Source organism: Lipotes vexillifer, unplaced genomic scaffold (assembly GCF_000442215.2).
Source record: "Lipotes vexillifer unplaced genomic scaffold, Lipotes_vexillifer_v1.1 scaffold472, whole genome shotgun sequence".
NCBI classification, from domain to species: Eukaryota; Metazoa; Chordata; class Mammalia; order Artiodactyla; family Lipotidae; genus Lipotes; species Lipotes vexillifer.
The window spans coordinates 1896927-1913188 of NW_006797698.1; the positions used below are offsets into that span (position 1 = coordinate 1896927).

At 52.0% G+C, this 16262-nt stretch overlaps 1 protein-coding gene across 3 annotated transcripts in view; it reads left to right on the forward strand.

Moving 5' to 3' along the window:
* ABCF2 (ATP binding cassette subfamily F member 2) overlaps positions 1–16005 on the forward strand; it is a 22915-nt gene extending 6910 nt beyond the window's left edge. For 2 of the 3 annotated variants that reach the window (XM_007469816.1, XM_007469815.1), the window contains 14 exons: positions 1390–1602; positions 2065–2247; positions 2332–2503; positions 3560–3655; positions 4623–4725; positions 6264–6359; positions 6526–6645; positions 6734–6823; positions 7195–7305; positions 7957–8019; positions 8226–8354; positions 8839–9042; positions 9753–9886; positions 15737–16005. In XM_007469816.1, the coding sequence (XP_007469878.1) occupies positions 1390–1602; positions 2065–2247; positions 2332–2503; positions 3560–3655; positions 4623–4725; positions 6264–6359; positions 6526–6645; positions 6734–6823; positions 7195–7305; positions 7957–8019; positions 8226–8354; positions 8839–9042; positions 9753–9886; positions 15737–15773 (1751 nt within the window). In that variant the 3' untranslated portion in view covers positions 15774–16005. Of the gene's footprint in view, positions 1–1389; positions 1603–2064; positions 2248–2331; positions 2504–3559; positions 3656–4622; positions 4726–6263; positions 6360–6525; positions 6646–6733; positions 6824–7194; positions 7306–7956; positions 8020–8225; positions 8355–8838; positions 9043–9752; positions 10380–15736 lie in introns of those variants that run through there. The other variant, XM_007469817.1, reaches the window with a different exon arrangement.
* Positions 16006–16262: the final 257 nt, after the last annotated feature.

Genomic DNA, 16262 nt, shown 5'->3' on the forward strand with positions numbered 1-16262 from the left:
CAGCAGTGGTAATCCCGCGACAGGATGGGGTACTTGGAGAGAGTGACCTAAGACGAACCGTCACCCTCTCGAAGTTGCTCTCCCCACGCCTGCCTGTCTGAGGATGGCACCGAGCTCTCTTCCCCCTTCTACTCCATCTTTACTCTTCCTAAGGACAAGCAACGTGGGCTTTCTCATTTCAGGTGTTCTACTGTAAGGTTACCATGGGAAAATGGGTAAGGGTAACAAAGACCATAAAATTAGAAGATGGTCACGGTAGCGGATCCTCGTGTAGTCTTTGACTTCCTCCTGAAAAGCTTAATAGATCACCTTCCTCTCTTTTGGAAGAAGCTTACCAAGACTCCCTCTACCCCCATTTCTGTCCCACCTGCAGTTATACTTCGTGGGTGCTTGTCCTTTATGGACAGGTAGTATAGTGAGATAGTCAAGGTCATGGCTTTGGGGTCAGACAAAGCCTGGTCCAAACTCTGGGTCTGTCACTCACTAGCCTTTTTGATCTTGGCTATGTTATTTAAGCTCTTCATCTATAAAAGGAGGGTCCTAAGTGCTTATCTTATAAGGGTTATGGGGATTAAATTAGATGGGGAATGATAATGTAGTACAGTCCCAGGCACAGAGTAAACCCAACAACTATTAGCCAGTTAACGTTAGCCATATATTAATAGTTCTTCCCAGCCTGAAAATGTAGTCATGCCTGAAAAGCTACAAAGGCAGAACAGCCAGTCTCTTGTCTCATGGTCAGTTTGCGTCTCTGAAACCCTCCAGACTTGGAACTTCTGGTTTTCCCAGCCTTGGCTCTGCCTGCCATTGATCCCTCTGTGCATTTTCTCATACTGGCCCCTTTTGGGCAGCATAGCGTCTTGGAAGCACCATCTGGAAGCTCTAGGTCGTGGAGTAGGAGCATTACACCTCTATAGCATCTGCTTTATTTTGGGCATTGGTACTAATTCTTTAACACATACTCACGGAGGACAGTTTGGAGTTCTAGCCATTCCTATCATCTTAGAACAAGGAAAGTTAGAATTAAAAGGACTAGTTACGAAGTAAAAAATGTCCGTGGAAGCAGGATACCAGGGCAGATCTGTATGCAGTGTACACCCTGTTTAAAGCTTGTGAAACACCTGAGTCATCTCAACCGGATCTTGAGCCCAGGTCCTTCAGGGCATGCCTTTTTCAGCCTTTGGATCTTTGTATGGTAATATTTGGTAACTTAAGGAAGGGCAAAAGCCACAAATGCCCAGACAGTGGCCTGAACCCTGGACCCTCAGATTAAAAGTGTGATGCTCTACTGACTGAGCCATCCAGATACTCTGAGACATGCCTTTTTGTGTAAGAGCTTAGTCTGTCTTATAGCCCTCTTCCCAAACTGCTTTTGTTTTCTGTCCCCAGAAGTGGATTTGCTGACCAAGGAGCTAGAGGACTTTGAGATGAAGAAAGCTGCTGCTCGAGCTGTCACTGGCGTCCTCGCCTCTCACCCCAACAGTACTGATGCCCACATCATCAACCTCTCCCTCACCTTTCATGGTCAAGAGCTGCTCAGTGACACCAAACTGGAATTAAACTCAGGCCGTCGTTATGGCCTCATTGGCTTAAATGGAATTGGTGAGAGGCCCTTGGAAAGTGAGGTGGGAGGTATCTCTCCTTGGCTCATGTGTCACTCAGCAAGTATTTACTTAGCACAGCTATTACAAAGCAAGGAGTTTATAGTATGGGTGGGAGACCAGGTCTGCCCAGGGAAGAGAAACTAGCAATACAGAGCAGTCATGTGATAAGCAGCACGTGAGTAGTTGTAGACAGTAGGTGCCGGAGAAGTGGGTGGGAGGGGCGGGAGTAGTGGTGCATGAGGTGGCTGTAGATAAACGGACTTCACAGAGGAGGGCTGGGACAAGGACTGGAGGAAAGGTGTCCCGAGGATGCGGGCAGGGATGGGGGAGGAAAGGAAGGAAAGTACTCAAACGATGAGGTGGTGGTTTGGCTGGAGTGGAGGGGCTGATATAGGAGAATGACAGGCAGAACTGTGCTAAGCGTCCACTTTTCTTCCTGTGCTTTGCCTGCCCCTCCCAGGGAAGTCCATGCTGCTGTCTGCTATTGGGAAACGCGAAGTGCCCATCCCCGAGCACATCGACATCTACCATCTGACTCGGGAGATGCCCCCTAGTGACAAGACGCCCCTGCAGTGCGTGATGGAAGTTGACACAGAGCGGGCCATGCTGGAGAGGGAGGCTGAACGGCTGGCTCACGAGGATGGTAGGGCTCCAGACGCAGGGCCCTGGGGGTGGGCTTCCTCCTGGGAAAGGCCCAGGAGCCTCATGGGCCTTGCACTGTCCGCAGCGGAGTGTGAGAAGCTCTTAGAGCTCTATGAGCGACTGGAGGAGCTGGATGCTGACAAGGCGGAGATGAGAGCCTCACGGATCTTGCACGGACTGGGTTTCACACCTGCCATGCAACGCAGGAAGCTAAAAGACTTCAGTGGGGGCTGGAGGATGAGGGTTGCCCTCGCCAGGTGAGTCTCTCCCTCCTTGACCCTCTGTAGCACCCCATCTCTCTCAGCGTTTAGAACAGGGTTCTAAACCAGTGGAACTGTTGAGAACAGGGTTGATGGTCAGTAAGTGCCAAATATTGACAGTGTGGAGGGCCGGGGGTGGTATACCTGAGCTAAGGGGTGAGCTTCCTGACTGAAGTGGTCATTGTTGGACTTCCCGCACAGTGTTTAGGAATCTGAGACCAGCCCTAGGCAAATGGTAGAGTAGGTCTGTTTCTTTCTTTCCTCTTGACTGCTCTACCACCGTTGTTTGTGCTTCAGTCCTTCTAATTCTTGCTGTTTAAAGGTAAAATGTTAGACAGCTGTTAGGATATCTGTCCTTCTTACCCTCTTGTGACCTGGACCCAAAATGAGTTTCTGTAGATCATCATTCACCCACCAAACCCCCAGAAAGTCCCCAGTTAAAGAGGTGGTTGCTTACCCCACCAGTCTCTGCCAAGTGCATTGGTGAAGCTTGATACACTGCTTTCGCAAAGCTGCTCGTGTGCCTTAGAACATGAGAGCCATGGTTTCACGTGCCAGCAAGGATTAGCTGCCTCAGATTCACCTAGGGAGCTTTTAAAACTACAGATTTCCTAGCCTCTTCAGTCTGTGCTGGAGTCAGAATGCTGGAGTTGGTTGTCCAGAAATCTTCTTTCTAACAAGCACTGCGGATGTGGTGACCGCGTGTGGACCCAGCGCTCTCCCCTTGTTTCTCCTGTCTTGAGATGCCACCTCAGAAAAGAACATTCTTTGGCCTCCTTGCTAGAGTCTGGCAACCCCACCAGTTAGGTTTAACCTGAATACTTTCTAGTTCAGCATCTTCCCTCTGCTTTTCAGCTGTTTCCGGCCCTTTAACCCCCACTCTTCGTCTCTGGTTTCTCTCCTGGTTCTCACCTTTCCCCTGAGGTCTAGAGCCTAGAGTTGATTTCAGGACTCCGTGCAGGCCTGACCAGAACTGCAGGTAGCAGGCAGGCTGTCCCCTCCTGCGTAGCGCCCATCACACTGAAGTGGCTCTGTCTCCTTCCTGTTCTTCAGAGCCCTCTTCATCCGGCCCTTCATGCTACTACTGGACGAGCCCACCAACCACCTGGACCTCGACGCTTGTGTGTGGTTGGAAGAAGAGCTAAAGACGTAAGGGGGCGGGGCTGGGGTGGAAGTGGGCAGGTCCTGGAGGGGGAGTTGAGCAGAGTCCCAGGGAGATGGATGCCCAGGACCCACAGTGATACTAGAGCAGTGAGAAGTGGACTGAAGTGGGGCCAGAGTGAGGGCCAGATTGAGAAGGTGGTAAGCATCTTGAGGGCAGGCCTTTTTGTTTTTGTTTAGTCTGAAATAATGTGGATTGGTTTGTTTTACTTTTTTTGGTTTTTCCCATTATTTAAAATACAATGTCTTTATTAAAGACAATATTTTTTCTTAACTGTATTTATATATATCATATAAACGGGGATTCCAATCTAAGATCATGATGCAGTGACAAAGAGAAAAATAGCCCATATAGCAGTGGTCCTATGGCTAGAGAGCCAGATAACCTGGAATATTGCCCCAGTTCTGGAAAAAGGCTTTCCATGGTCTCTGCAATGACTTGGCACCTTCTTTAAAAAGCCGAGTGTGGTGATTTTTACTGTGCCTATTCCAGTTCTTCCCACCCATGATTTTAGGTGTGTTTATGGGTGTCTGTGTGCATACACTTTTGATTTTACCATCGCTGTTACTGCCATCTCCACTCCATTCTTTTGAAAATTAGAACAGGCTGCTCTCGCCTTCTGAGATGGGCCACGCTCTTGTCTGTGGAGTGTGTTTCTCTCTAAATAAATCCACTTCTTACCTATCAAGAAAAAAGAAAAAGAAAATTAGGACAAAAGTTTGAGGAAACTCAGACTGTCTCACCATACTTTGGAAGGCATCAAAGTGTTCTTACGGGTCGATTGTGCACTGGTGGCTTAGGTGCTAAGAACTGGGAATTGGCGAATAAATCTAAAGGATGCCTAGGCGTAAGGATGGGAGAGGATGAAGGTTTTCTGGGCCTGACATTCAGCCCACCTGTTGTGAACCATCTACCATCCTGAGCGCCCCCCTGACTGGTTCTCTGGCTTTGCAGTTTTAAGCGCATCTTGGTCCTCGTCTCCCACTCCCAGGACTTTCTGAATGGTGTCTGTACCAACATCATTCACATGCACAACAAGAAACTGAAGTATTATACGGTGAGTGGGCCCCAGCTTCTCCACAGTAACCTCTGTGCTTACCAGTTCCCTGAAGTTCTCCTTTAAAACGAAATAGACTTAGCAGTCCTTTTCTACCTGTTGCTATAAAAAGACGTGGACAGGGAGTTCTGCACCCTGTTTTATTTTGGTCCCAAAGTAATTGCTTTCAGGCCATAGGCCACGGATTGGCAGCGCGTGCATATGGTGTATGTTTGCCTTATGCAAAGAGGTTGACTTTTCGTGGTGCCCAGGTAGGCCTTGCTGCTCTCCACCTTCTGCAGTGGCAGCCAGCGCAGAACCCCTCCTTCTCTCCTTCCGTGAAGAAGGGGAGCCAGGACCTCAACAGCCCACTTTTCTGCCTTGCCTTTACACTTTTTCTATTTCAGAAAACATATCAAAACATGAAAACCAGAAGTTCTCTTTATTCATGGTTGTGCTCACCGTGGGAGTATTGATAGTTCTCTTACATAGTCTTTCAGAAATTTCTCATGTACTTGCAGGCAGCATTTGTAGAAAATTTCACGTATACTTATCACAGTTGTAGTCTTAATCATTCTCTTCTGTAGGTTGCGTTTACATTTTAATTTGTCTTGGACTGCTTTCCGTATATGTAAATCATGCTCATTTTTTCCAGTGACTGCATAGTATTTCATTTTGTGGCTATCGTGTAACTCATTTGTCAGACCCTTTTCGATGGATGTTTAGGTTGAGTCTAGTTTTTTTGCAGATAGAAACCATGGCAGTCCATAGTGCAGGGTTTGCCAGGTCCTAAGTCTGATGGGTCTGATGTCTTCCCACCTAGAGGAAGTCTTTGTAGTCTGCGTGGGGGCTTCAGTCTCTAGGGATGGGGAGTAAAAAGAGGTGTTCTTGGAAGGCTGTGAGCCTCTAGATAGCTATTTGACAGTGGTTTTCAGGGCTATTGCCAAAGCTGTGGGTGTCTTTATGGCTAACCTGAGGATTTGATCTGGAGCCCTGCTCTGGCTAAGCTAAGAATGAGAGGCACACAGTTCAGAAGACCTCAGGTTCTAGATTAGGATATGCTTCTTTAATGCACTTCCTCTATCCCTACTGCACAATCTTTTTTTTTTCTTTTTTTAAAGTTATTTATTTATTTTTGGCTGCATTGGGTCTTTGTTACTGTGCGCGGGCTTTCTCTAGTTGGAGTGAGCAGGGGCCGCTCTTCGTTGCGGTGTGCGGGCTTCTCATTGCGGTGGCTTCTCTTGTTGCGGAGCACGGGCCGTAGGCACGCGGGCTTCAGTAGTTGTGGCACGCGGGCTCTAGAGCGCAGGCTCAGTAGTTGTGGTGCACGGGCTTAGTTGCTCCGCGGCATGTGGGATCTTCCCGGAACAGGGCTCGAACCCATGTTCCCTGCATTAGCAGGCGGATGCTCAACCACTGCGCCACCAGGGAAGCCCCCTTACTGCACAGTCTTACAACCAGGGCCAAATGAGATGCCATCTCACATCCCCCTGAACCCTGAGTGAGAACCCAGGACCGAGGCTAAAGCTGCCCGTCTCACCTGGTGCACTTTCCCGCAGGGTAATTATGATCAGTATGTGAAGACACGGCTGGAGCTGGAAGAGAATCAGATGAAGAGGTTTCACTGGGAACAGGATCAGATTGCACATATGAAGGTAGGGCGATCGTAGAGCCAAGTTCACATTCTCCGGGCCAGTTGGGTGAGGGTGTGTGGGGATTGGGGGGTGCTAGAGAAGACGTTGTTAGCAGTTTTTACTGTGCATTTAAGATGAGTTGTTGGGTGCCTACCCATGCTCCTGGCCCCCCTCTGGTCTCTTTCAGAACTACATCGCTAGGTTTGGTCATGGCAGTGCCAAGCTGGCTCGGCAGGCCCAGAGCAAGGAGAAAACGCTGCAGAAAATGATGGCATCAGGACTGACAGAGAGGGTTGTGAGTGACAAGGTAGGTTCTGACTGGGTGGAATTAGGCGGCCTAAGGTGAGGTGGATAATAAAGGACCTGACTTGATAAATGCCCTCTCTTTTTCCTAGACACTGTCATTTTATTTCCCACCATGTGGCAAGATCCCTCCACCCGTTATTATGGTGCAAAATGTCAGCTTCAAGTATACAAAAGATGGGGTGAGTACTTGGGTGTGGTTGGGAAGCTGGGGTGCATTTTCCAAGGTAAGTGTCAACTGCTGAGAAGAGTCTCCTGTTCTTTGCTGAGCACGCCTACTAACCCATGCGGTGCTGGGGAATTTTCAGGTGTGGCAGCCTGGGGCGCCTAATTGAGGGACTTAGAGTAGAAGCCCCCTCTCAAGTACTTGGAGGGAAAACTGCTCAGCCGGGTTGGTGGGTGGAGGCAGTGGGTTGGGGTCTGCTGTGAGAGCTGCCGCCCTCCTCACTCCCACCTCCTCCAGCGGTGACTGGGGACTCAGCGGGGTGAGTCTGCCAGTCAGACTGATCAGCACCCTAGCCCCGTATCCCTTTCTCTCTCACACCCACCTCAGCCTTGCATCTACAACAATCTAGAATTTGGTATTGATCTCGACACACGAGTGGCTCTGGTGGGGCCCAATGGAGCAGGGAAGTCAACTCTTCTGAAGCTGCTAACTGGAGAGGTATGGTGCCACGCTGGGGCGTGGGACTTCCAGGATTGGATGCTGGTGCGTCTGCGGGAGAGGGAGGGGAGGCAGGGGCCACTGCTCTTAGAGGGCCTGAGCGAGCCGTCCTCTGGGGCGTGTGGTCTCACTGGGTAGTGCTGAAGTTTGAGGCAGTTTTCTCAGAGAAACCTGAGGGGGGTGGTCTGTGTGTGTGAGAGCGTGGGTGAGAGGGAGAACACATGCATGCTGTCAGCATCTTTCTGTGGTTTCATTCAGAGCAGTTAGAACACAGAAACGCCTGTGCGTTGAGAAGTACGCTCTTGCTGTAGAAAATGTATGTCAGACCTGTACCCGAGCCCCTTGTTACACAGTCGGTGCGCCATACAGTAATCCAGCAGCTACTCAGTAGATGGTGTGGCGTGTGTCTGTGCCTCCCTTGAAAGTACCTGTTTCATATACCTTCCTAGGTAGTTTTAGAGTGGCCAGAATAGCAGTTCGTGAGTTGGTGGTGTAGATTGAGTTCAGGAAGTTGTATGAGTCTTGTTCAGTGCAAACATGTGTTTGTTTCCCCTCTCTGCCTATGTCTGCTTCTGGCCGGGGTTCCTTTTCTGTGTGCTTATCTTTCCACTTTCTACTCTGTTTTTTCTTTTTTTCTTTTTTTCTTTTTAGCTACTACCCACAGACGGAATGATCCGAAAACACTCTCATGTCAAGATAGGGCGTTACCATCAGGTATAGTCCTGGCGGGGAGTGGGGAGCGGGGAGTTACCCAGGGTGTGGGAATGGGGCTGCATGTGACCAGGTCAGCTCCTAGTAGCCTCTGGAGTCTTGAACAGGTCCCTAGGTAGAGGTAGAGAGGTACTCGGCAGGAAACCCAGCAGGCTTCCTTTTGAAGTGGGACACCAGCCACATCTGGGTGGGTCCCTTTTTTCCTGTAGCATTTACAAGAGCAGCTGGACTTAGACCTCTCGCCTTTGGAGTACATGATGAAATGCTACCCAGAGATCAAGGAGAAGGAAGAAATGAGGAAGATCATTGGGCGATATGGTCTCACTGGGAAACAGCAGGTCAGTGGAGGGGGTGTGGGAAGAACCCCAGGTAACTGGGAGGCTATGGCTGGATGGTCCGCCTTTCCTCTGCTCTGGGTTATTATGCATTGGAGCACTTAGGTCTCAGGGGAGGGGCGAGGATAGCGTGCCAGTCTCTGACGTGCCCTTGCCCCCCTGACTAGCAGGATGAGCCATAGTGCTTAAAGGCAAGGGAAACTGAAACCTAGCAAACAGGTTCCTGGATTCAGATCCCAACTGTGGGTCCCCTGGATTGCTCCACTTTATTAAGATTCTGTGTCAAGACAGGGCTTCAGGCTTCCAGATGTATCCCTTTTGGGTCTTGAGAGACAGGCAGCTATGCCACCGTCTTGCTGTGTGACCTTGGGTCTTCCTGAGCCCCGCTTTCCGTGAAACGGTGACGACAGAGGAGCCGTGGGGAGAGGTGAGTTGCGATGTGTGGTGAGGGCGACACCAGCTTTTATAACTGGCCGGTTGCACGCAGGTGAGCCCGATCCGGAACCTGTCTGATGGGCAGAAGTGCCGAGTGTGTCTGGCCTGGCTGGCGTGGCAGAACCCTCACATGCTCTTCTTGGACGAGCCCACCAACCACCTGGATATCGAGACCATCGACGCCCTGGCAGATGCCATCAATGACTTTGAGGGTGGTATGATGCTGGTCAGCCATGATTTCAGACTCATTCAGCAGGTGAGGCTCCTGGCTGGGTGGGAGGCATAGCAGAGGGCATCTCAGAGGCAGTTAGGTAGAGCACCGTCACGGCACGTGGAGGGCACATAATTCACGTTGACTGTATTTGGAAAGTGGGCTCAGGACATAGATAGGGTGGACAGGGCCAGATCTTATGGTTCTTTGGGAAACTTAGAAAGCCTTAGTGGAAATACTTGAATTCTTCAGTAGCTATTTGGGGCTGTTAGCCTACTTGGCATTGTTGGCCAAAATGGGCAAGGGAGTTGGGTAGAGAACAGGGTGCTGCTGCTGTGGTTCCAAGATTCTTCAGCCTAGTAGTAGTATCATCCTAGGGAGACTCTGGATTAGACAGAGGGTTACTGCTAGTCATCAGTGACAAAGCTGCTGGTCGTTTCGCTGAAGCTTTCAGGAAGATGGGGTGGAGAAAAGGAAGCTGAGAGTGAAGCGTCTGAACAGATCTAGGTCCTGCTAGGGAACTGGAAATTGGGGTGACACAGCAGGTCCTGGCTTGGAAGGCTCCAAAACCTGCTGGTTACGGTACTCTTGGGTTAGGCCAGCCCTAAGAACGTTGAGGTAGTGAAACTGAGCTGGCTGTGGGCCTGGGCGGGAGGTTATGGGGTTTTCTTCCCAGAATCCCCTGGGAACAGTCTCCTGGGCAGGGATGGGAAGGATACTGGTCAGGATTATTAAGTCTAGGATTTGCTTTCTAGGTTGCACAAGAAATCTGGGTCTGTGAGAAGCAGACAATCACCAAGTGGCCTGGAGACATCCTGGCCTACAAGGAGCACCTCAAGTCCAAGCTAGTGGGTGAGGAGCCCCAGCTCACCAGAAGGACCCACAACGTGTGAGCCCTTGCCGGCCGGCCGGCTGGGCCAAGCCCCTGGGGCCACACTCCTGCATTGCTGCAATACTGCTCCCCAGCCCCTCCCCCCACCTGCCTTAGCTGCACTCTGTGATCTTATCTACAGCTGGACAGTACCTGTCCGTCTCCTGTCCTTCCAGTTACTTTTGTCCATGTCTGGACTCGGCTGGCTGTTCCTGCCAGCTCCTTGCTGGTTCTGACCCTGATAGTGATGCAGCCAGAGGCATCTGAGGGTTAACCCAAGGGCCCGTGCCCTGGGTTGGCCTGTGAAAGAGCTTAGGATCCTCGTTTTCTGGGTTTTGGGGATGTTGGAGGAATACCTCCCAGCCCACCACCCCCGTTCCTTTCTGCTTCTGGTTTGGAGCTCTGGACCAGGGCCTTAATCCTGGTCGGTTTTTAAATAATTATTTAATGGTGTAACTTTTAGACCTGTGTGACATCTACAAAGCGTCCAATAAAGAGAGAAGCAGCCATGGTCCCTGTCTTCCTTCATGGGTCTCTAGGCCCTTCTCCCACTCCTTGCTGCAGTGCCAACATTCACTTTCCCTCAGCACGAGCTAGGGCAGGGGTCGGTGGGCTGGATGCAGCCTGAGGACTAGCCCATAGGCACTGGAAGAACTCTCTTCCCTTCTGATCTGAAATTGTGCCTTTTCAGGGACTTCCCTGGCGGTCCAGTGGTTAGGACTCTGCACTTTCACTGCAGGGGGCACGGGTTCAATCCTAGGTTGGGGAACTAAGATGCTGCATGCCGTGCAGTGCGGCCAGAAAAAAAAAGAAAGGTGAAATTGTGCCTTTTCTTAGGCCAGTGGTTCACAAACATTAACATGCATCAGAATCACCTGTAAGTCTCGTTCAATCACAGATTGCTGGGCCTTGCCTCAGAGTTTCTGGTTCAGTAGGTCTGGGGTGAGACCAAGAATTAACAATGCTAAGAAGTTCCCAAGTGATGCTGCTGCTGCTGGTCTGGGGGCCACACTTTGAGAACTGCTCTCCCGGAGCATGTTTTTCAGAGTGGTCTGAGGCTTTGCTGCTGCTACCTGTACAACACTTGGGACATTGGTTAAAAACGCAGATTCCTGGGCTTCAGGCCTATTGATTTCGGTTGGTGGGATGGGAGAGATGCAGAAATGGTCAGGAGTCTGCATTTTCACACTGATGTTTGTGAACTACCGTTCCTGGTGGGATACAGGAAGTTTTATCATTTTATCTGTCCACAACCTTAATTTTCATTAGCGCTATATCTGTTTTATTTCCAAGCCAGGACTTTGCATAGCCTGTCTGAGTTTTAATAGCACTTCCAGCCTCTGTGCCACCCGGCTTCTAGCCTTACCGATGTGGATTCATCACACCATCTCTGAAACCTCAGCAGCCATCCCTGTGGGGAAACCTACACAGCCATGATTTTTCAGTGCCCATCACAGAACATCTAAGACTATGTAAAACAGACACCCAGGTGGTGTCTAAATCCCCAAGGAGCTCTCGATCTAATGGGAAAGCCAATAAGACAGAAAGGGCATAAAGCAGATGTTAAATTGTGACTTAGTAGGATACACCGAAGGCTGTAAAAGGGAGGGAGGTTTCTCGGGAGTAGCTGCCCAGAAAGGTGGGATTGGTGCTCTAACTTGAAGGGTGAGTAGGATCTTCTCAGGTGGCCATGGAGTCCAAGAGCTGCCCTGGGCAGACGGAACAGAGTAGCAGGTGAGGAGCTGCAGCTGAGTCCGAGATTCGCGAGGCTGGAGGAAGAGACTAGGACTCCCACTCCGCCCTCTGACCCCAAGGGGCCTGGCTTGGCTGCTTTGTGCCTCAGGTGGGGCCCAGAGAAAAGTGGCTTGTCAGTCTGTCCTGAGTATCCAGAGACTTGGTTAGGAGGATAATGGGAACAGATGAGAGCTGCTACTTTGGCCAAGGGAGGGTCTGGGTATGTTAAGAAATCCCATTGAAGTCTGTTGGGGTCTCCAGGGATGGGAGGGCTTCAGAACCAGAGGAACAGACATAATACGCTAGTCAGCTTGTCCAGAAAAAAAGGCAGTCCCAAGATTTTTTAAGAATGCTTAAGGGCTTACCTGGCGGCGCAGTGGTTCAGAATCCGCCAGCCAATGCAGGGGACACGGGTTCAATCCCTGGTCCTGGAAGATCCCACATGCTGCAGAGCAACTAAGCCCGTGCGCCACAACTACTGAGCCTGCGCTCTAGAGCCTGCGAGCCACAACTACTGAAGCCCGCGTGCCTAGAGCCTGAGCTCTGCAACAAGAGAAGCTGCCGCAATGAGAAGCCCGCGCACCACAACGAAGAGCAGCCCCCGCTCGCTGCAACTAGAGGAAGCCTGCATGCAGCAACGAAGACCCAGTGCAGCCAAAATAAATAAACTAATTAATTATATAAAAATTTATATATTTAGGGGCTTCCCTGGTGGCACAGTGGTTGAGAGTCCGCCTGCCGATGCAGGGGACGCGGGTTCGTGCCACGGTCCGGGAGGATCCCACATGCCGCGGAGCGGCTGGGCCCGTGAGCCATGGCCGCTGAGCCTGCGCGTCCGGAGCCTGTGCTCCGCAACGGGAGAGGCCACAGCAGTGAGAGGCCTGCGTACCGCAAAAAAATAATAATTTAAAAAAAGAATGCTTAAAAATCCCACAAAATACATATTTCTACAAACACCTAAAATTAGGGCCTTATTTTGGATTAAAAACTGCCCTCCTGGTCCTCCAAACCCTAGGCTGTAGCTGGGTGTTGGAACTGGGAAAAGGGGGGCTTGGTGAGCCGGCGGTTGCTCAGGCCCACCTTCCCCCAGACAGGTGATGCTCGTGTTCACTCCCTCCCCACCTCTTGATTGGGAAAACCCTCTTCCCCACAGCCTGGACTTGTCACCTTGCTCCTGGTTTCTTTAATCACAGCGTTCAAGAACCTGAAATACTCGCTCACGCGTAGGTGCCAAGTGAGACAACTTTCTCCATGCAACAGCGCCTTTTTCTTCCCTTCCCTTATGATACCTGCGCCCACGGGGAGTGCCCCCCCCCCCCCCCCCCCACCCCCCCCCCGCTTCCTCTAGTCCTCCCACCAGGACGCCCTCCCTGTCAGGCCCTCCCAGCTGTGCTTCCTGCCGCCTCCACCTAGCCTGGGCTCCATCTTCTGCCTTCAGTCCAAGCCTCCCTGTAACCACACGCATTGATTTCTTTCTTCCGTTCCTCCCAACTAAAGTCTCCTTTCTCCCCAGTTAAATTGTACCCGTGCTACCAGACCAGCTTCGCAGCCTCATTTATTCCCTGAAGGCTTCTCTGGCCGCTGTAGCCCTAAGTTTTCTCTGAGCTCTCTGTTCCACACACTTTCGCCCTTTCACTCTTCCCTGATTGTTGCGTGTGAACCAGTCTTGTCTCTCCAGCTGTGTTGTAGGGCCCTCGGGGGGTGGGGGGCGCGGTGCATTGTGCCCCTCCTGACCCCAGCACTCAGCCACGGGAGTGAGCTCACGGGTGCTGCCGTGAGTGCAGGGCATGAACTCTGACGGTGAGTAATACAATGGGAGATGATAGTGTGGGGAAGGGGGCTGGTGGGGGGCTTCTTACTCAGAGACGGGAAATCCCTGGGGGAGAGGAGGGAGCAATTAGGCTCTTTGTGGATTAACCCAGAGCGCCTTCTGGGTAGGGTTGGGCCAGGCCCCTCCCCCGCTCCCAGGTGCTGGCCCCCAGCCCCACCTGGCGGGCAGCTGACTTCTTAAAAGTTCACCCAAGGAGCAGAGGAGGAGGCCACCAGGAGGACCGGGACGATGAGCGCTGAGCATGGACAGCCACAGCAGTCCAGGGGCCGGAGGGGCCGGAGCTCTGGAGACAAGAAGTCCAAAAAGCGTAGCCGGCGCAAAGAAACCTACTCAATGTATATCTACAAGGTGCTGAAGCAGGTGAGAGCGGGAGCTAGGAGCGTGTGAGGAGTGCTGGCAAAAGAGCCTGGAAAGGGCACTGCATGGAGAGCGCGGGGCGCAGTTTACTTGCGGCACTGAGGCCCCCGAGCTCCTCTGGAGGGGGTGGCACTTAATCTCGGAGGTCCCTGCAACCGCTCAGTGTCTGTCCTGACCTGTGATGTGCAGGAGACCCTTCAAACATGCTCCCACCACAGTCCAGAGGCTTACAAGGCTTCTGGACAGACCAGATTATTAAGCGGAACGTTAGGTGGGACATAGTTAAAGGAAGACCACAAAAAAGTGCCGGGCTGAAGGTGACCAGGTGCCAAACATACACTGGCACGAGAAGTACTAGTTAGTGGTGGCTAGAGTGAGGATACTAGTTAGTGGTGGCTAGAGTGAGGATACTAGTTAGTGGTGGCTAGAGCGCAGAGCAGTACGTGTGAACTACAGCCTTGGGGAAGCCTTCCAGACGGGCGGCACTCAGTCTCTGGGGGGGCTAAGGGGTTGGTCTACCTTAGAGCTAAGGAACCCCAGGTACATAAAGGCTCAGTGGGGTGACTGAGTCCCCCCTGGCTCTGGGGGTTAGTCCCACCCCTGACCCACACGTGTGCTCTGCTTCTCCCAGTGCACCTGTGAGAGGCACCTACTCCTGGGACTCTCGCCCTGGCAGGCATTTGGGGGCACTCATGTACCCAACCAGTGTGTCGGGCAACCTGGCCTCAAACGCTGCCCTGCTCAGCAGAGCCGGGGCCGGGAGGACGGAGGGGTGTCTGGGCTGCCTGCCCTCAGCCTCCCCAACCTCCCTGAGCCTCACCCCTTGTTAGGTGAGACCGCAGACTGGAGCCTGTCTCCGGTCTGAATCCCCGGGTCTCTGGAATGCTCTCCTGGGGTGGGCCCGGCACCCATGTGGATCGGCCAAAGGGCAGCAGCAGAGAAGACGCCAGTGTCCTGAAGAAAGCGGGGGTGGGAGCGGGTATCAGTGAGCCTGGCAGCTTAGCCTAACTTTTTGGCTCAGAGCTCGTGCCGGGGGGGTTGGAGCAGGGCTGGGCTGCCGCGCGTGTCCCCCGTGCAGTGGGGTGAGCCACTGTCCCTCCTCTGCAACCCTGAGGGGGACAGGATGTGAAGACGGCACGCAGGGGTCAGGCTGAACCCACGTGGTACAGGCCCAGGTTTCCAGCTGTCACGTCCGGGGCACCAGAGGCGGTGGGCAGAGCGGGGGCCCAGGCTTAGTTCCGTGGCCACCACCGGCTTGACCTGCCTCATCAGGCAGTCACTTACCTCTCATTTACAGAGAAGCAAAAATCCGCCTACTCACATTTTAGGACTGTTATGAGATCCCTACCATTTGTTTTACTAGAGGTCACCTAGTTCAAAAACTTCTGTGACAGAAGAGAAAGCATGCCCGGAGGAAAGTGCCGTTATTTAAGGTCATACGGTGACTCATGGGACAGCCACAGAAGCCAGGTCTCCTCACCCCCAGTCTGGTGCTGAGATTGTGTCCTATGAGTGTCCTCTCTGGAAAATAATTTGGTCACGATTTACCAAGTTATGTGCACAAGCCCTCTAGGAACTTCTAGGAATAACCTTCATTGTGCTCACACGACTGTTCAAAGACGTATTTATTATAACACAATGTAATAGCAAAACAAAACCCCTAAATGTCCATTAAGAGAGGAATGTATAATATAAACTATGATTCGTCCATACTATGGAACACTGCAAATGCATTAAATGAAAAAAGAGAGGTAGCATTGCTTATCTCTTGCAGTTGGGAGAAATTTTTTTTTAGCTTGGATATAGTAGTAAAAAAATAAATCCCTATTTCCATGTCTCTCGGCCTCTGGAAAGAGGCTGGTAAGGGGGCCTTGCAGTCCCCAGCTTGGGGCTGGGGCTTGGGGCAGAGTCCCCGTGTTAATCGACTGGTCCTGCTGCTTCTCCAGGTGCACCCCGACATCGGCATTTCCTCCAAGGCCATGAGCATCATGAATTCGTTCGTGAATGATGTGTTTGAGCGGCTGGCTGGCGAGGCCGCCCGGCTGGCCCAGTACTCGGGCCGAACCACACTGACGTCCCGGGAAATCCAGACAGCTGTACGCCTGCTGCTTCCAGGGGAGCTGGCCAAGCACGCTGTGTCTGAGGGCACCAAGGCCGTCACCAAGTACACCAGCTCCAAGTGACCTGGGGCCCAACCTTAATAAAGGGTGAACTGCTCCCTCGTGCTGTGGTGATTTGAAAAAGGGATAGGTGAAGGCAAGGTGTGATGGGGGACAAGGGTGTCGTCACTTTTTTGGCTCCCAAGGTGGAAGAACACTTATTCAACCTTTAAAAACTGCTTTCTGGGGGATTCCCTGGTGGCGCAGTGGTTGAGAGTCCGCCTGCCAATGCAGAGGACGTGGGTTCGTGCCCCGGTCCGGGAGGATCCCGCGTGCCGCGGAGCGGCTGGGCCCGTGAGCCATGGCCGCTGAG